The 20,119-nt window shown below is 48.9% G+C and overlaps 2 protein-coding genes across 2 annotated transcripts; one reads left to right on the top strand and one right to left on the bottom strand.

Moving 5' to 3' along the window:
* Positions 1-850: 850 nt before the first annotated feature.
* On the top strand, positions 851-8,493 carry EIF4EBP2 (eukaryotic translation initiation factor 4E binding protein 2; the record flags this gene model as incomplete). The annotated part of the gene is made up of 2 exons (XM_006099972.3): positions 851-1,070; positions 2,052-8,493. Coding segments are annotated over 2 exons (252 nt in total), but the record flags the coding sequence as incomplete, so codon positions are not given.
* Positions 8,494-11,413: 2,920 nt separating this feature from the next.
* Positions 11,414-19,852, bottom strand: NODAL (nodal growth differentiation factor). Its single transcript, XM_023763586.1, has 3 exons — positions 19,660-19,852; positions 14,778-15,487; positions 11,414-12,720 (listed from the first exon to the last, which is right to left on the bottom strand). The coding sequence occupies exons 1-3, from the start codon at positions 19,850-19,852 to the stop codon at positions 12,568-12,570; spliced, it is 1,056 nt and encodes a 351-aa protein (XP_023619354.1). The 3' UTR covers positions 11,414-12,567.
* Between the last annotated feature and the right edge of the window lie 267 nt (positions 19,853-20,119).

The raw sequence follows: 20,119 nt of genomic DNA, 5'->3' as shown, positions 1-20,119 counted from the left end.
CACGGTGGCAGCAGGACCGGAATGAGCGAGAGTGGTGCCCGGCCCCTGGCTCTGACTCCTTCCTGGCTGCCTGCTGCTTCCTGCACTGCTACATCCCCTGAGGGGTCCCGGATTGTGAGAGGGCGCAGGCCAGGCTGAGGGACACCACCGGTGCACACATCCATGCACCAGGCCTCTAATAATAAAATATTCTGGTAGCACTTAACTGGTAAGCAGACTGGTTTGTCAGTTTCAGCTTCTGTACTATAGTTCTGTCTGGAAAACATGTCTCTCTCAGTGCCTTTACCTTAAAGGTGGCCATCTATCTATTGGTTATTTTTTCACATACTTGTTTATAACTTTATTTAAAACTTTTTTTGAAGATCTATGTAATGATTAGGTCAGATATAAATAAGTCATGGCCCTGGCATAAGGAATTCATAGTCTTTAGAGGTGCAAATAGATTAAACAAGAGTCCTATAATAGTTCATGTATATTGAGTAAGATGGGGGGGAAAGAACATCTTAAAAAAAAAAAAGGCCCTGGCTGGGTAGCTCAGTTGGTTAGAGCGCCATTCTGAGTTCTATCTGCAGTGGGGGCACATACAAGAATACAAGAAGCAACCAATGAAATGAACGCATAAATAAATGGACCAGTAAAATTGATGTAAGCTTTGTAAAGGAAGTGATGTTGAAACTGAAGCTTGAAGGGTAAATAGGGAATTTCCCCAGCTGGAGAGAAGGAAAAGGCATTCCAGATAGCAGAGAGATCTGGGAAGTTCAAGCTGACTCCTGTAAAATCCTTAAGGGTTAGAATTAGTTGGGATTTAAAATAAATTCCTGGGTAGTATTATATGTTGATAACCCCTTAATTTGTTTTAAACTCTGTCCAACGATGTTTTCCAGGAACCCGAATCATTTATGATCGAAAGTTTCTGTTGGATCGTCGAAATTCTCCCATGGCTCAGACCCCACCCTGCCATCTGCCCAATATCCCAGGAGTCACCAGCCCTGGCACCTTAATTGAAGACTCCAAAGTAGAAGTAAACAATTTGAACAACCTGAACAATCATGACAGAAAGCATGCAGTTGGTAAGAGAATGCTGGTATTGGGGTCCAGGAGGGTGACCCTAGAAATCTGAATGTCAGCTGTGGGTTGGAAAATGTTGATGCTTCAATTATAACTAATGGTCAATTAATTATATGTCTCTAAGTTCTCCCTCCCCACTACCCTCACCAAAGTTAATTGAAATGTTATGGAAACCCTAAGTTCCAAATAAGCATCAAATTTCATCTAGTGGGTGCGGAGGGAAAAAAAATCAGGGAACTTGGGCTCTATGCGACCAGGGAAAACACAAAAAAAACAAAACTGTTTAACCATTTGTAGACCATAAGCAGGTATAGACGCAAGCGGCGGATCTTTTTTAATTAAATTCAAAATATTGTGGCAGTTAACTGGTTAATAGTCCCCATTTCTAGCTTGTGGGGGAAAGCAATAGGTTTTTCCTCCCGTTTTCTAGGACTGCCTATAATATTTAAATAAACAGCCCCTACACACACACAGTTAGTAATGAGTCCTTGCTGTCTCTGGAAGCAGAAGAGGGAGGTAGAAACAGCCAGCTCCTGAAGTCCACCTCAGGTTGCACTCCGTGACCCCTGTACATGAGCCAGCATTCTGCCTCCTCAAATTCCAAATGAGTTTTTAATGGACAAAGTGTCGATTCAAAGCAGGGCCAAAGTTCAAAACTTCCAGAAGAGTGTGCTGATGGGATAGATGGCAAGAAGCACCCCAGGATTCCTGTGTGGTCAACCTGTGGATAAAGGGACACTGGGAAGGTTTTCATTTCCATCCTTTTCTCAAATGCTCCTTCCTATTGATGATGTGATTGCCATTCTTTTTTTCTCCCCCAAGATTAAAAAGACCAGCCAAAGCAAAGGCGAATAATTGTTTTAAGGCAGCAGAGAATTGGACGGTTTGAATTAATTTTTTACCCTCGTGCAGAGGGAATGGCAATGAAAGCTGTTTTGCTTTTCCTTTTTGTGTAAGACTTTTCATCTTTTCATTCCAACTAGGGGATGATGCTCAGTTTGAGATGGACATCTAACTGTCCTGCAAGGATCAGAAGAATAGCAGCAACGCTGATACCTGTGTGTGTACCTGATTTGGCCAATAGGATCAACAATGAAAACACAGAAGAGGCAGTACCAGCAGTCCCCATTGCAGTGCCCCCTCCTCTTCCTCTGGGTGCCAAATGATGCGAAGATGAGCTTCATCTGACTATTTCCTCTTCCTGCTTCTGTTCCCTTTCCCACTTAGATTAGATTGAAGGCCCATGGCGTATTTCTGTAGAACTAAGCAGCCCACAAAGGAAAACAGTTGAATTCTGGCTTCCTTAGTCATTTTTGTATTGAGATACACCCCCCCCCCTCCAATTAAAAAAAAAAAATCCCAAATCACATATCAACCTACCAACAATTGCTGGCTTCCAGGAAAGTCTGGGCAAGTGTTACAGAGGTTTGCTGGGTTCAGCATTGTTCATGTTCTTGTCCTGTGTCTCCTGCCTGTCTTCCACCCATGGTTCAGTGCTACAACAGTCTGGTTTGGGGTCTTTAAAACCAGAGGGAAATAAACAAGAAAAGAGCTGCTCTCTTTTGTCCCTTAAGGTGTTTGTCCCTGGGGCCAGCACAGGTTGTACAACTCTGGTAGCACTACCTGTGACACTGTTCTGAGGTCTGCTTCCCCTCCATCCTCTGGGAGGAATGCCTTCAGTCTTTGGTATAATAGTTTCTCTTTCCATTCCTTTACTTAGCACATGTGTGCAAGCATTTTTAAACTCTACATGAGGGGGTCGTCAGTAACCAGCTGTTCTTTCCTCCTCTCCTATTCCTCCCTTCTTGCATCATGTTGCTTGCAGTCCTATTGTACTCTGAGCATCCACATGATTTCAGAGATAGAGCACTTTGGATAAGGCCTGATCATAGTACTTAAGCATGATTTTGGAAGAACCTTGGCCCATTTGAGTCACTAGTCTTAGTTGTCATTGTTTTTTTTAATCCAATGAGCATTGTAATATCGCAGGCTGCAGTTTTTTATATTTTTAAAGATGACTTCCAGAATGCTCTTAGAAAAACTAAATGTTTTTCCTTTGTGGACCTGCTTTATTTGGCTGCTGAGATAGATAAGCATGGGCTTCAAAATGTGTTCCTCCCCATTTTCTTGCTTTCCCTTTGTACTCTGAATTTTCCCTTTCTTTCCCTTCCTCTCTCTCTCTCCTTCCTTTTTCTCTGCCAGGCCATGTTTCAAATATACATCAAAGATACCTCAAGTGTTGGTATCTGATAATATCTGTCACTCCTCTTATCTGAGGAGTGACCTTTTATTTTTTAAGATGACTACAGACCTATTTTTAGATATGTTTTCAGTAAATTCTGAACAGCAACTTTTTAATCACATCTTCCAGTGTTAGGAAGGTTGAGAAATGTCTGTAGGCATGTCTGCTGTTCCATGTCACCATCCTTTGTCTCCTGCAGTCCCTTAGGAGCGCTTTCCTTCTCCTCCTAGTTTTGGGTGTGCATGCTTGGCGTTTGTAGTGGGTGGGTGGTAAAGCTGGACCGTTCTGCCTTGTGGGTTGTTCATGAAAGCCTCCTTCTTCTCCCTTACCCTTTGCTCTGTCATTCCCTCTGCTCCCTAGCCACCCCCCTGACTATTGACTGGCACAGTAATCCCAGGAGAGTGACTCAGTCCCTCTTAGAAAGACTAATGCCTCTGTCCCCTCATAGAAAGACAAGTAGCCTCTGATATCCTGGGAATTTCTGGTTGGATTTGGTGCCCTGAATCATCTATTGAGATCACTGCCCAGGGTGAGAGTAACGGGCCAGTTGGCTAAGAAAGAAAGCTGTTTGTTTTTCTTTTGAACTATGAAAAGACCCTGTGTGCAAATACATCTTAGACAAAAGAGGGAGGATGTCCAAGGAACTTCGTTCTGCTTTCTGCTATAAAATGTGAATAGTTCACAAAGTGAAACCTTTTGTGATGGTTGATGTCTCAGGAATAAGCTGGACCTCCAAAGTTTTGGAGATGCTTTCAGTCTCTGAAGCTGATGATCAGAAAAGTATTGTTTGTTTGTTTACTGTATCCCTGTTCCGATTTTAATTAAACTCCAGATTTCGCTTTACATTCTCTTGGAAATCTCAAGTTACACTATCATTTGCTTAAGAAGCTGGCTTAGGACGTCTTTGTCCCTGGAGCATGATTCTTTAGGAGTGAAGATTTCGTTCTTCATACCCTGGCCTTGGCGTCTGAGGAATCCGACTCAACTACAGCTGGCCGGTCTGTCAGTGAGCAGAAGAGTATCCCCTTCCTGACCTTTATTGTTGCTCAGAAACCTCAGCTTTGGGGAGTGGGGAATGGAACTAAAACATGCCAGCTTGAGTAGTATAAGATACAATTTTCCCCTTTGTTTGACAACTTGGGGAAGCTCTGCACGGGCCCCCTAATTAGAAGCCGTGTTTCTAGTATTCCTGGGAGTGTCGGCTCCTCTGCAAGGACTTCCTTACTGCGAACTTCTTTCCTGGAGTCCACTGCCACTAGAAATACTTTGACTTCATTAACGGGTATCTTAAAGATGATTTCACAAGGCAACATAAAATTCCAGCAGGTGACACCTTTTTGCCAAGCCTCCGAATCGTTTTCAGGGCAAGCAGAATCCAGTAGGTGGCTTACTTCTGCATGTTTGTAAGGAAACTCAGAGATAAATCCCTGAATGAACTATCTATCCTGACTTTTCCTTGGGGAGGGAACATCCTTAGGGTACCATTTGAGTGAAACGGTTCTTAAAATCTTAGTGATCATTTGTATTTTTCTTTTAAGAGGGAACCGTGTTTCTGTACTTCTGGTGACAGTCCATCTTAATGACGATGACCTCTTTCTCCAAATTCCTGCAGGAGATATGCATCGTCGTGGTTCTCCGTTCTTTTATGGTGTGGTTTCTTTAGCTCACCACTTCCTCATTCTGTATAAATACTTACCAAATTCTCAGGAGCACAGAGTAGAGAAACTGGCTTCTGGGTATTAGGCTTCCAAGCCAAGCGTTCTGTCCTTCCACTTCTGTTATCTATTGCTGCGTAACTCCCCCAAACTCAAACTCTTAAAAAGGCAACCATCACCTGTCAGTTTCTATAGGTTTGGAATTTGGAAACAGCTTAGCATCGTGGTTCTGGCACAGGGGTCTTAGGAAGTTGCAGCCCAAGATGTTGGCAGGGTCTGCAGTTGTCTGGGGCTGGAGAATCTACTTCTGAGCTCTCTCTTTGTGGTTGTGGCAGAATGTCTCAGTTTCCCCACATGCGAGTCTCTGTGTAGAATATTGTGAGTGTCCACACACCATGGCCACTGGCTTCCCCCTGAGTGAGTGATCTGGGGGAAGAAGGGGCAGGGAGGAATTTGCAGTGCCTTTTATGACAGTCTTTGAAAGCACACACCTTCACTTCTTATTCTGTTCCTTAGGAACAAGCCACTAAGCCCAGCCTGCACTCAAGGGGAGAAATAGACCCCTACCTACTGTACAGGGCAGTATCAAAGGATTTGTGGATATATCTTCAAACCACCTCACCCCTAACAGGATGAAACCAGGTCAAAAGGAGTGGGGGTTAGGTTTAAACTAAATGATATATTGAGAGAGATGTTGCTACTGAGAACAGTTTTCTGAGATGTGTTATCACCAAACCGGGATAGAAGACAGATTATTTCCTGAAAGCTACCTGCTAGTTTTGAGGGGTGGCAGGAAATGGCAGCTCCAGGAGAGCATAATGCATATACACTTGCCTGGCTAACAGCAGCCCAAAGATGCTACTTTGCAAGTCCCTAAAAATTCAATACCACTTACTTGCTATCCCCTCTAGCCAGGAATTGGGTCTGTGTAGCTGATCCACTAAAGCTGACAATCGGAGTTAGGGTTTCTAGCAAAGAGAGCAAATGTGAGGTAGATGTTGGATTACTGAGCTGAAGAAAAGTAATAGAAGAACTCATCGTGTATGGATTTACACTCTGCCTCTTACCAGCATTTTCTTATCTGTAGCCCGGCTTGTTCTAGAGTTCAGATTCAGGGTGAAATAGATGATGGCATCTGAACCAGGCCCACCAGAGTCGATGCTTGACACCTGGTCTTCAGCTGCACCAGCTGAAACACCTGGATCAGGTGTTCACCCAAGGGGCTACTCGTCAAAGTAGGGAACATCTGGGAATTAGAAATGTCGGTGCTTGATTGTCCTTTAAGTTCAGTATTACAGGTTAACTCGTGTGCCCACTTAGTCCGGGGCCTCTTGATGGAAATGGTTTTTTAAAGAGAACCAGTCTTGTCTTCACTCTTGTGAGAAACTTAGGTGAGGTTTGTCAGTTCGACACATTCTTAGGGAATGTCTGCTGTGTGTTTGTGGCACCCATGCCCGACCAAGTTTATAGAGGTTTCAGACATCTCGAAGATGCAGATTCTCATATGGATTTACACTCTGCCTCTTACCAACATTTTCTTACCTGTAGCCCTGCTTGCTTTAGTGTAGGCTTGAAGAAAAGCATTGCTACTGAGGCAGCTATAAGAAACAGCTATTTCTTCCCAAAGAAAGGAACTCATCTTTAAGGCACCTTCAAATTAATTATGCTTTTCCTTCTGATTTTAAGGTGGAGTCAACCTAGACGGTGTTTTATTTATCAGCTCTTAGGGACTCTCAGAACTTAGCTTCCCAGTTCAAACATTTCCGTTAGGATGTACCCGCTGGCTTTGTGTGGGTTCCATCCCAGAGCCCATCATTTGCCAGTATGTATGGAGCATATGCTTTGAATCAAGGCCACTGGTGCAAGGGGCTCATCTTGGCAGTAATATCCCAGAAACTGAACCTTTTCTATTCTCCCATCTTGGCTCCTCAATGGGGTATCGAGCATCTCGGCTGCTGAGCCCGGGCCCTCAGCCCCTTGTATATCTCTTTAAAGAGGAGGCCCAGTGCCTTTATTTGGGTCAGAACTTTCCCTTCTTGGCATGTTTCTGGACTACATGCATACCGGCAGCTATTGATAAATCTGCGAAACTCAATCACTCACCTGTGACCTCTGGGAGGGGAGTAGTATTTGTTTTAAAAAGGCATTGTTTCTTTGGGAGGGCAGTTTCTGTCTGGACTAGAAGGGGGTGCAGTTATCACACATACTTCCTTCGCCCCAAAGTACTTTACCTTTCAGCTTTCAATAAAAGATGAAAACAGATTTGGAGGCAATTCTTTAGAATGCTTGTCACCCAGGGGGATTTCCTGTTCTAGTAATCATTTTCCAGTTGAGTATTGGAGTTTCCTTGAGGCAAGCTCCCAGAAATTTTTTACTGAAGACTAAGGATGATTGATACATACCTATTTTTTCAAACAATCATTCATGTCACCTTTCTCAGCTTCTGGAATGCACATTTCTTTGTGCTGGTCCTGGAAGTTGATACCTTTTGGGAAAGCTTAGATTTAGGAGGTCTTTCAAGGTCTTGTTCACATGGTCTGTGGTTTCTCTTTGCCTAACCTCTGCCTGAAGCCCTGGCAGACCATACTGTACATGCTGATGGAAAATACTATGAAGATGAAAATACATTTTCGGGAGTATTTAAACTCTTAACTCTGCCACCTTTCTATGAGTGGGAGGCGGGCTGAGAGATGCTGCAATGCTTGATAATCATTTAGCCATGCTGAAATTTGCAACGGGAACTCTTGTCGGTGCTTAAAACCAGAATTCCTGGACACTTCAAACTTGGAGAATTCCATGAATCTAGCACAGAATAGCCATACTTGCCCATTGCCATCCCTTTCTCTCCATCTTAATCTTTAAAAAGAAAAAGGCAAAGCCCCAGCCGAGGGTAATTTTTACTTGAAACCAGGAGAGTGGGGGAGGAACACTGTAGAGATAAAGGGCGAGCTGTCCGGTCAGCCATCCTGCTCCTGCTGCGAGTCCAAATCACTGAGTACTGTGAGCCAGTGCCTTTCCTTCACCTGAAGGTGGAGCCCGTCTCCCTCCCTCGGTGAGGAGACCCTGTGCTACCCAGGGTAAACCTTAGAGAAGGTGGCTTAGAGAGCCCGGTGGACACTCACATATTCCGTGTCCATTTTAAGCATCTTTAAAATATTTTAGACATTCAGAAATGTCCTTCCCTGTCTTAGCGACACCAGTGGCCCAATTCCATCTATTCTGAATGGAAAGCAGAGACTGCCAGTTCTTTGATCTCCCCTTCATCCCCTTGATGTGGCTGACCCTGACCCCTCATCCATTTCACTGTCATGGATGGATAGCAGAGGGCACCATGTAGTCCTGAGGCAGTCCTGTGTGATTCTGTGATCAGTTGTTTTGGGTTTGGGTTTTTTGGTGGTGTTTTTTTTGTTTGTTTTTTTTTGGTCTAATTGTCCTTTCAAACCAGCAGGTGTTTGGAAATTAGTGAAAAAATAAATTCTCACCAATGGTTGCTGTTACAGTTAAATCAATAAAGATCTTGGATATCAACTTGGTGTTCTATTTAATTTTTTAAGTTTTCAGGTGAAATCCTGTTGGTTTCACATTCTGGGAGTCTTGGCTGATGAGGGAGATGGGCAAAGGCAGTTGGCCACTTCATGTGTCTGTTCTTCCTGCACTTAGGGAGCGCCAACTTTGTCCATCTACTCTGTATGTGCAGGGAGCGCCGACTTTGTCCATCTACCCTGTATGTGCAGGGAGCGCCGACTTTGTCCATCTACCCTGTATGTGCAGGGAGCGCCAACTTTGTCCATCTACCCTGTATGTGCAGGGAGTGCCAACTTTGTCCATCTACCCTGTATGTGCAGTTAGTGCCGACTTTGTCCATCTGGCCCTGTATGTGCACGGCGGTGATGGGTCCCTTCCTGCAGCAGCTTGGGGGCAAAGGGGTACATGCTGGGGCTGGATGTACAAGAAAACTAGGTGCCAACCATGAGGAAGCCCAAACAGCTCTTGCTGAAGAGGGCTGCCTCTGCCTCTCAGCACTTGTTAGGAATCCATCATATCTGATGTCTTAAAATAGACCAGGCTGTGCTGCATAGCAGCGGATTCCTTGCTATTATTAATCTAGTGAGGCTCACACATTAGTATTGAGAACAAGTATTCTTTCACGCTTCAGATGCAGTGAAGTCCGCTGAATAAAACTGGACTTGAGATGTGTTCCCGTCAGAACAGCCTAGAGCAGCGGTCGCCGACCAGTGGTCTGCGGACTACTACTGGTGGTCTGTGAGGTCCGAAAGGTTGGCGACTGCTGGCCCAGAGGGTTAGCTCAGGCTGTGGAGTAAGGCCAGATTCCAGCTGCATTCCTGCCAATAGGAGTCTCAGCCCTGGTTTCCTTCTCTAGTGTAGGGTTAAGATCATCTTTCCTAGGTGCTTTGAGGCTCAGGTAAGATTGGAGTTCAGTAAAGGACTCAAGCACAGCTCAGTTGACTCCCGAGTGAGCAAGTTTGGGAATGATCAGGACAAGACTTTAAGGCAGTGGTTCTCAACCTTTCTAATGCCACGACCCTTTAATACAGTTCCTCATGTTGTGGTGACCCCCAACCATTAAATTATTTTTGTTGCTACTTCATAACTGTAATTTTGCTACTGTTATGAATCATAATGTAAATATCTGATATGCAGGATGTATTTTCATTGTTACAAATTGAACATAATTAAAGCATAGTGATTAATACAAAAACAATATGTAATTATATATGTGTTTTCCGATGGTCTTAGGCGACCCCTGTGAAAGGGTCGTTCGACCCCCAAAGGGGTCGCGACCCACAGGTTGAGAACCGCTGCTTTAAGGAAAGATGGGGCCGAATCATTTTGAAGGCCCTTTCATACGCACTTTACTCTGCCCCAAAGGCAAGTAAGATATTAACCTCAAAGGCAACTCAGGGTATAGGGGTAAGGGTTTTGCTGCTAATAAAAGAGGCTTTACAAAATGGAGATCAACTCGACTATGGTGCTATGTGAATCACATCTGTGTTTCTGCTTCTCCTCTTTGTCTTTTCTCCACCCCTACCTCCTGCCGGGCCCACCCACTTCCCCAGCCAAGGAGAACAGTGCATCCGATTTTCCCCACTCACCTGCTGACTTGCACTGCTCTAGAAACAGTGGAAGTAGGCCTTTGCCTTCAGAGCAAGTTAAAGTACCCCTGACTGTTCTACAGAAGCCCCTTCCTGCCCCCCAGGTTAGGACAGGACTCCGTTCTCAGGAGGGAGTATGTCCTCCAACTTAGAAAGCATTCACCAGCACACAGGCGCAACCATGGAGCTGTGTTGCTAGGCTCGGCCCTAAATACCTCTGGCCAGACAGCAGGATGTCCCTGGGGCTGACACCGAACCGAGCTTTCAGCAGGGGGTCAGCAAAAGGTAGCTTCACTCGTTTGTGCCTGCGTCTTCTGCTTGATAGGAGGCGATGCCTTGTCCTCAGTGAGGTTTGTTCTCTGAGTCAGAGCTGCTAAGGAGACACTCCCACAAGCTGTGGCTGCAAATAGCTTGACCTTCTGCTTTCCTGGCCCCAGCCATAGAACTACTGGGCACCTACTTAGTCAAGATGCTCTGAAGTCCTGAGATGGGATTTTCTCTCCCAAGAAATTCAGTTCGGTAGTGGAAGTAGAATTCTAGTTCCAAAGCTAGGGGAGCAAAGACCTCTAAGTACTATTAAGCACAGTGCCCCTGGGGCTGCAGACCAAAGTCAGGTCTGGGTCCTGCCACTCCTAACTGTGTGGTCAGGCCACTAGGCCTCCCTGGGGTCTCATTTAGGAAAGAGAATGGGACAAAAACTGACCTGACGAGGCCCTCCCAGCTAAGTGGAATCAGATGCAGAATCCCATTGTGAGCCTGCAGCGTGGGTAGGGCGGGTCTGTTCCCACTCCAGGAAACGAGCAGCTGGGTCAGCTTTGTGCTGAGTCAGGGCATTGAGGCGTCTCAGGCCCAGGCCTGGCTCTAGCCTCGCCAACCCTGCCTGGGCCAGGATTACTACCTTGACCCAACCAAGGCTGCATGTCTAAACTCAGCAAGGTCCTCGAATGCTTGGGATCACTTCCCAAAGGCTGGGCTTCTTGGTGAGGCAGGGACAGACTGACGGTGGACTCATTCCCAACAAAATGGCCCCTTGCCCTGCCAAACAAAAATACATAGCCCATCCTAGCCAGTTTGGCTCAGTGGATACAACATCCGCTCTTGGTCTGAAGGGTCTCGGGTTCAATTCCCGGTCAAGGACACGTACCTCAGTTGCAAGCTGGATCCCGACCCTGGGGTGCGTGCGGAGGGAACCAGTCTCTCCCCCTCCTTCTCTAAAAAATTAAAGGAAAAATGTCCCAGGTTGAGGATTAACAAATATATATATATATATATATATATAGAGGATTAACAAATAAATATATTTCCCCCGTTTTGGCAGTGCTGATAAGGAAATGCAGAATTGCTGCCTTTGGGGTCTTTTCATCCAGAAGGCAGACTTGTGTTTGGTGGGAGAGCTCCCTACGAGAAAGCTATGTTCCTTTTGCTGTGCTGCTGTGAGAAACCTGAAGTTAAGGCAATCTTAGAACCCTGGGCAGCAAAAGCTGATAAAGGACAGATAACGGGATGGCAGGGCCTGGCTTAGCCGGCTTTGTAGGGAGATGGGATAAAGCCTGACTTACAGCTCTGGAGCCTTCCAACAGACATTTCACAGGAATGCACTAGGATCCACCTGCTTTCATGTCACAGGATGAGGCTGAGTAGTGAATTATTCACTTGAGGGACAAGGGTCACACAGCTGCTCAGTGGCTGAGCTGTGACCACAGCCCAAATCTGCCACCCTGGGCAGGGCCTTCACCCCTATGGATAGGAAGCTCAGGGCCGCATTGATAGCACGCATTAAGAGACGGAAGTGAACTGTCACCAACTTTAATAGACTCGGGGGTGGGGGGTGTCTGAGGGCCCCAGCTGCTGTAGTCCAAAGTGGCTAGTTCTCTGGGACGAGTTCCTGCCTCTCCCTTCAGAGGCACCAGCAGGCCTAGAAGGACTATACAGTGGCTTTATGACTGTACAACTCATTAGCAGAGATCCACTTCAGGAAGCCTGGACAAGGCCAACAGATGGCTCCTGGCCAGCCGGAAAGACGTGGGCCCCTCACCCAGCCTGAGGCACCCGGAGCCAATTGACTCAGTGATGCTTAATCTTGGGGGTGGGGGTGGCAAAGACCACTTTCGAGAATACATAAAAGTTATAGACAACCTTGTCCCACCTCAAAAACACGTATGTGCCCCAACTTTCGCATACGATTTCCGGGAGTGCACAGGTTTAAAAAGGCAGGTAAGGTCTCTTCATTAGTGCTTTCACTCGCCACTGTCTGTCCAGTGAAGGGAAAACCCAGCCAGGCTGCTTCACAGGCTCCCCCTCCCTCTCCTGACCGCCTCTGTTTAGCCAGCCTCGAGGGCCCGCGTTTGCAGGGCGGACAGCCTCCTCCTCTCGCCTGGTGGACAGTGCAGCCTTCCATTTATTTCTTCCGCATTGGATCGGATGGTCATGTCTTCCAGGAGCCTCCCAGCCTTCCGGGAACAGGCAAATCCAGCGCCCCTCCAGCACCTCAAAGGCACCCACACTCTTCCACAATCATGTCCTTATGATGGTCTAGAAGGACTCTGCCATTGTCCACATACAGCATGCTCAAGGGCCTGGTCTTCACAGGGGCACAGCAGGTGGAAGGGACGCGGTGGGGCTGGTACCGTTTCAGCAGACTCTGAAAGGGAGGAGACGGGTCAGTTCAACATTCGGGTCAGAATAGGTCATTTCTAGGTAAAGGGTGAAAAAGATACTGAGTCTAGATCAGTGACTGGGTTCAAAAATAGAAGGAAACTGTTTTCATAAAGGAATCAGCATGCCAATACATCATCGACTCTAACTTCTAAAATCACTTGTTTTCTTAAAGCATCTTTTAAACAGAAGATTCTAAAAGCTGTATCTGGGTAGGACAGTAGCCAACTTATATGTTCTTCTATTAGTATACTCTAGAGCAGTGGTTCTCAACCTTCCTAAAGCCGTGACCCTTTAATACAGTTCCTCATGTTGTAGTGACCCCCAATTTCATTGTTACAAATTGAACATAATTAAAGCATAGTGATTAATCACAAAAACAATATGTAATTATATATGTGTTTTCCGATGGTCTTAGGCGGCCCCTGTGAAAGGGTCATTCGACCCCCAAAGGGGTCGCGACACACAGGTTGAGAACCACTGGTCTAGAGTGAATACCAGTTTATAAAATATTCCAAGAAACTCCTGGTTTAGTTCCAAAAATATGAAGCAGAAGAGAGTCATGTGGAAATTCTTGTGGGATTTGCTTTGTTGCCCAGAGAAGGGCAAACAGAGTCAACGGGAGAAAAGGTAACAACCCCCTGGCATTCTGGAACTGGACCCTGGCCCTGTGGTCCAGCAACATCTTCTCAGGTCAGAGCTGGCAACTGGGACTATCTGGGTCTCTGTGGTTCCCTCTGGTCACGCTGCAGGTGGGTTGGTGGAGTGAAGTGGGGCCTGGGAGAGGCTCCTGAGGGCCTTTGCCAGGAACAGGTCCTCTGGGGCTGGCCCCCACCAGTGCCTCCCTTGCAGAAGCTCAGCTCACATGCTCCCCAGAGCCCCTGAACCCTGCCTGAGGCTTGGCATGGAGGATGCACTCTAGGGCAGTGGTCGCCAACTGGTGGTCCATGGACCACTGGTGGTCTGTGAGGTCCGAAAGGTTGGTGACCACTGCTCAGTCTAGGCTTCTTGGAGTAAATAGAAACACATTGCTCCCAGATGACCGTTGAGAGCAGGGCAGGGCTACCTAAATATCAGGGTCACTATATTAGCCTCTATTCTCTTTTTTTCTTTTTTGTAATCCTCACCTAATTTATAGAGAGAGGTGAAGCGGCCCTGACGGAGGATGGAACCCGAAACCTGGGTATGTGCCTTGACCGGAAATTGAACCCACAACCTTTTGGTGTATGGGACCACGCTCCCACCAATTGAGCCACCCAGCCAAGAATAGCCTCTATTCTCTGCTTTCTCCATCTCATTCTCCTGCCACTCCTCTCCCTCTACCACCTTCTAGAACTTGGGCTGATTAATGACACTGGTGGTAGGTAGCCTATGGCCTTATCTAACTTCTGCAAAATGGGTATCCAGCTCCTATTTTAGGTAGCAAAACTACAGTGGCTGGTACATTATTATCTCAACCATGGCCCCATAAATGTGGCCCCTATTTCATCAGTGAATCACAGATTTCTAGTAATGATAACACAACATCAAACATGCCTATTATTGGTCAACTACTCTACATGCAGTATACATATCACCTCATTTAACACTATAACATCCCTATAAAATATCCCCATTTTACAGGTGGGAAAACGAGGCTCAGAGAGAGGAAGCCACTTGATCAATATTACACAGCTAATAAGTAGGAATCAAACCCAGGCCTCTCCCAAAACACCAGATTCTGAACTTCCTTTCCTAGAATGTCAGGGTTGGGGAGGAGTTGAAACCCTCTAGTGTGTACCCTCCACCCCTAATTTTATGAAAGACAAGGGAAAAGTCCTAGGAAAGCAATGACTCCATCCATGTAGGCTTTCTGAGGATGTTGAGGGTGGTCATCTCCATATCCTTAGGACCTGGCACAGGGGAGGTGCTTGAATAACTGTGCAGGGATGAATAAACACAGCCATTTAATAGCAGCGCTGGAGTCTTGTGCCCCGGATCTGGCAGTACGGCCACTTCCCCTCAGACTGCCTGCCCTCCACCCCCCATGCCCTGGCATCACACCTGGATGTATGCGTGGTTGGTGGGATGGAACTCCTCCCCCACAGGGTTAGGACACTCGCCCTCACAGCGATAGGCATTGTACTGCTTGGGGTAGATGATCCAGGCGCCCCATCCAATCAGGTTGAAGTCCACCTGGAACTTGACCTTCCGACACAGTTGGCTTCTGTCCGGCAAGTGATGTCTCGGGTGCCTCCTGCCCTTTTCCTGGAAGAGCTGTCCCTCCTGGGCCCGCCAGGAGCTCTCAGCTTCCCACAGCAAGGTGGAGCCACCCAGCCTCCTCTGCTCAGGAGGGAGGTTGGAGTAGAGCAGGAGGAGCACATTGGCGGCAGGCGGTGTGGGAGGCCGCGGCCAGCATTCTCTGGCCAAACTGGACATCTGCTCCCCCAGCTTCCCAGGGTGCTTCAGCCACTTGGAGAGTGGCCTGGTCACCTCCAGGACCATGCTGCCAGAAGAAAAGGTAACCTGGGACAGAGAAACAGTCAACAGTTCCAGCCGAAGACGTTCTGGGCAGCCGGCTGGGTCCCGATCGGCCTCCAGCTTTGGCTGGTGGAAAATCTCGATGGAGAGTGGGACGCCAGGGGGAAGGTCCGCTGGGCTGGCCAGCTGCAGCCGGAGCTCGGCCCACTCCAGGTCCTCCTTTTGGCTCAGGAAGGAGAAGTCAAAAGCAAAGGTCCAGTTCTGCCCATGCACCTCCACATCTGAGTGGGGAAAAACAGGAAGGAGGCAGCGTCAGTGGGGACCTCCCGCGGTCTCAGTCAGTGTAACAACCATAGCTCAAGTCTCAGCTCTACCTCATACGCATCACTTCTCTTAATCCTCACCTTGACCCTGTGAGATGGGCATGATATTGAACCCATTTTAGAGACGAGGAAAATTGAGACTCAGAGAAGTTAAATTATCTGCCCGAGGTGTCATTCGTGGAAAGTGGCAGAGCCAAGAATAAACCTGGGTTTGCCTAACTGAAAAGCCCAAACTCCAAATCACTGTTCTGCCACTCCCCCTGAAGACACTCCAAAGTCAGAGAACAACTGGTAAAAATGGGATGAGTTAGTTTCCACTGAGAGAGAGAGAGAGAGAGAGAGAGAGAGAATCTAAGGCTGAGCTTTAGATCTAAACCCTGAGCTTTCTGACCAAAACCCTGGGCTTCCAACTTGCCCAGTGACCCTGGAGCAATTCACTTCCCAGGCCCCGTTTTCTCGCTGGGAAGGGCGGTCTGTCGCACAGGCACCGTGAAGTTGGTAAGAATATCATGGAAAGGCTCAGAGCTCTCAGGGAGGCACAGGCAACAGAAACCAAAGGCTGGCTGCCGGCTTCCTGGCCAGTTCCTCCAGATGGAGGCAGAGACTTCAGGAGGTTTTGGCAACCTTACAAATAGGCTTCTCAAGGCATTCTAAGCTTGACTTTGCGCTGACCTTGCACTTTCCACCCAGCGGTTTCTCCTCTCTGCCTGCAGGGCACGCTCTCCTACCCCAGTTCATCCAGAGGCCCAGGGCAGACACGGCCAGCACACACAGCCCTATCCCACCCACCCAAGACAACTAAGCCCAAAGCGGATGAAAAGGAACGGGAAGCACATTCCATTTATTTTAGTCCTGAACTAATTTGGTCTGATGTCTCGGAATGCATGGGTTTATAAATTTTCAGGTCCCAAAAAGTGATCTTTAACTTTTTCCAGCCCAGTTGCTTCTTTGTAATAAGAATGCCTTACCCACCTCTGCATCATCAGACCCAGGAAAATTAAGACATTTGAGGGTTTATTGCTAAATAAAAGTCAAAGGTTATTCATTAGAAGTAAAAACTCTTTTGTGCATAGATCCGGGAGGTAGTGATGATCCCATTTATGTCCTTCTGGGCAGACCACATAACAGTTTATTTATTAACATATTTTTATTGATTTCAGAGAGGAAGGGAGAGGGAGAGAGAGCTAGAAACATCAATGATGAGAGAGAATCATTGATTGGCTGCCCCCTGCACACCCCCAACTGGGGATCGGCCCACAACCTAGGCAAGTGCCCTTGACCAGAACTGAACCAGTGACCCTTTAGTCCACAGGCCTACACTCTATCCACTGAGCCAAACCAGCTAGGGCAACAGTTTGTTTTATTATTGTCTCACAGAGTATGCTGGGTCAGACAGTAAGTGAATTTCTCTGGGAAACCCAGCCTGCAATGGGAGGGACAGTTCCAAGGCTCGCCCTCAGGCAGCTCTCCCAGCCCACCCCTAGTCAGGCAGCTCTCCCAGCCCACCCCTAGTCCCTCCGTTTCACTTTATTCCCACTTCCCTCCTCATTAGCACCCGCAGGGGGCAATAACCGGCCCTGGACTAGCAACTCTCCTCAGAGGTGTGGGGAGGAGGCTGACACTACCCGCTGCCCATTGGAGCACCTCCTGGCCACCTGGGGACGAGGTGGGGCCTGTAGCAACTCCAGGCCACAAGCTCCACTATTATCTCAAGTATCTACAAATGGCCCTTTAAGGGAAGGCATTCCAGCTCAGTGGTTAAGAGCAAGGGCCCTGTTTTCTCCAGTGATGGTTCAAATTCTGCCATTTGCTGTTTAACGTTGGGCAGGTTACTATTGGAGGCCTTCTCGGGGCCTCAGTACCCACCGGGATGTTGTGATGACTGAGATCATGTAAAGTCTTTATCTAGCACAACCACCCAAGTGCAACATAGACACTGGCTGTCATCAGCCGCCTTTGCCCAGGTCCACAGTTACAATGAAGGTAGAGAGGGACCTGGACCAGGGACGAAGTCGTCTGTCACTGGGATGGGCGGTGTGTACGGAGGGAGGGCAGGAAATTACTCCTTCCTGCTGGAGGAGCCTGAGACTCCACAACCCCACAGCCAGCCAAGGGCTCCCTTAGATCTGGCTCTGGTTCATCTTAGAATAGGGGTGTCTAATCCTTTGGGGGTCATGGATGCCTGATGAAAGCTCAGTGGAGAGAGTGCCGGGCTGTGGACTGAAGGGTTTGATGGCAGTCAAGGGCATGTACCTCGGTTGCAGGCTCAATCCTGGCCCTGATCGGGGCGCATGTGGAGGTAACCAATCGATGTGTCTCTCTCACATTGATGTTCTCTCTCTAAAAATCGGGAGGAAAATATCCTGGGGTGACGATTAACAATAAATAAATAAATAAATAAATAAAATGTAAAGAAAAGAAAGTTAAGAATGCTTTTCTCAGAAAAAAAAACCTGTATCTCCCACTTATGTAATAAATGCGATTTGGGCTGCCCTCATGCCAAGTGTTTTATAAACACTGTCTGCTTTAAATCAGTGACACACAGATGCAAAGCCTATTTGGTAAGACTGCACCCGACACCCATTTCAGCCGTCCCGGTGTAGCTGACAAAGAAACCCAGAGAGGGAAAAGGCGGGTTTAGGACAACCTTCTGTCTCCCTCCAGACCGGCTGTCCTCACAGCTTCAAAAAATGAAGCGATTCACAACAATGTGCATGTACTTAACGCCACTGTACACTTAAAAGCGGGTAAAATGGTCCATTTTGTTATGTATATTTTACCATACACACACAAATGAGGCAGAAAGAAAGCCAGCTCCCTGCCTTACAAAAGAGGAAACTGGAGAAACCAACTAGAGCCCCAGGGACACCTTGGGAATCGGGAAACAGGGTTTGAGGGGCAAAAACTCAGTTCTCCAGACGCCCAGACTAACAAACTTCCAAACTTCGGGGGAAAGGAGAACTGGAAAAGTGCAGCCCCCCCCCCCCACCCCAAAACACCCGCAGTTTCCTGGCGGCGGAGCCGAGCACTCCAGTAACTTTCAAATTGTCCTGCTCCCCGGGTGTCCCTCGTCTGGCTGGTCCCCAGATGACCCCTCCGGAGAGGGTCACCAGCTGTCTGACCCGAGACTGGGCAGGCCAGGGACCGCAAGGGGCCAGCGGGTGGCCAGTCAGATCAGATTGTCGGATGTGGATTTCGCGGCGGCCCCGGGAGGGCCGTCTAGCCCCGGCCGGCGGCGGGAGGGCCAGCGGCGGGAGGCGCGGGGCGGCCAGAGTCCCGCACACTCCAGGCGCCAGGATGTGGATTGCGCGGGGTGAGGGGACCCGCGGGAAGGGCTCCCTCTGCTCAACACCCACCTGCCCCCCTCCCCCCACCCCGCCCCTCCGCGCCCAGCCCCAGTACACGCTCTACGGTCCTGGAGGGAGAAACTCCCAGGTCACCATGGTCACCGACTCCCCCCTGCCCCCTCCCCCCTCCCAATCTACGCTCTGAACCCGTGTTACCCGGAATGCCAACACCTCCCCAGCCTGGCCTCGAGTACCCAAACCTGCCTCCCTTCTCGACTTGGGGTGTCCCATCTCTAACCCCAGACCTCTGGGGCCTGATGCCTGATGCTACATGTTGGAGACCCGTGTCGAAGCCTGCTCCCATCCGGAGACTCTCAGCGCCGGGCCGGTACCTACTCGCCCTCGCTCTCGAAAAGAAAAAAGTTCGACCAGACAAAATAATTGCAGCAAAACGACCACTTATTGCTTTCCCTGGTTCTGTGCTACGGGTTTCTGCGCGCTGTCACCCAGCCCTCCCCACGCACTTGGCGGGGACGTGCTCCAAGCCCCCTCGACAGGTGCGCAAACGGGGGCGCCTGTATTTCACAAAACAGATGAGAAGTGCACAGTCTGGCTCCCCCTTACGGTGCCGCGCTTGACCCACACAGACCAAGACCCGGAACCCAGAGGGGTCTGTGGGGGACCCACTCCGAGCGCCACAATCCCGCCACCCACCAGCCCTGCGCCCTAGCCAGTGCAGACGTCCAGACACCCCCAGGCCCAGACCCACGCCTCGGGTAGGTCCCCAACCGCGGCACCCCCAGCTCGGGGCCGCAGCCCCACCCTCATCCCCTCCCCGGAGGTGGGGCAGCCTACCTTGCGCCTGCAGGCTGCGGATGATGTCCGCCTGCGGCGGGTCGCGGTAGAGGCTCAGCATATACGCCAGAGGGGACGGCGACGAGGGCTGCCCGCGCGTATGCAGGGGCACCGAGGCTACCGTGGCGGCGCCGGCCAGGAGCAGGGCCCTCCAGACGTGCAGGAGGAGGAAGGGGAGCCGGGGGGCGTGCATGGTGGGCTGGCCGGGCGGGAAGCGGAGCCTGGCCCTTATATCCTGGGTCTTCCTAGCCGCCCAGCCCCGCCCTACCTCCCTGGAGGAAGCTTTAAGATCTTATACACGCCCCCCACACACACCCCGGGGGGTGTCCCCCAGAGAGATCCCCTACTCCGGAGGGCGGGGCCTGAGCCTGGTAGGGAGGAGGCCCACCAAACCCCCCGAGGAACCTAAAGGTCCATGGACCATCTAGTTGGCCAGGTCTGGGCAGCCTGGCACTCTAGG

Source organism: Myotis lucifugus, unplaced genomic scaffold, assembly GCF_000147115.1.
Source record: "Myotis lucifugus unplaced genomic scaffold, Myoluc2.0 scaffold_292, whole genome shotgun sequence".
Classification (NCBI taxonomy): Eukaryota; Metazoa; Chordata; class Mammalia; order Chiroptera; family Vespertilionidae; genus Myotis; species Myotis lucifugus.
Note: the sequence above shows the minus strand (reverse complement) of the source record. Positions and strands in the feature narration are given on the sequence as shown.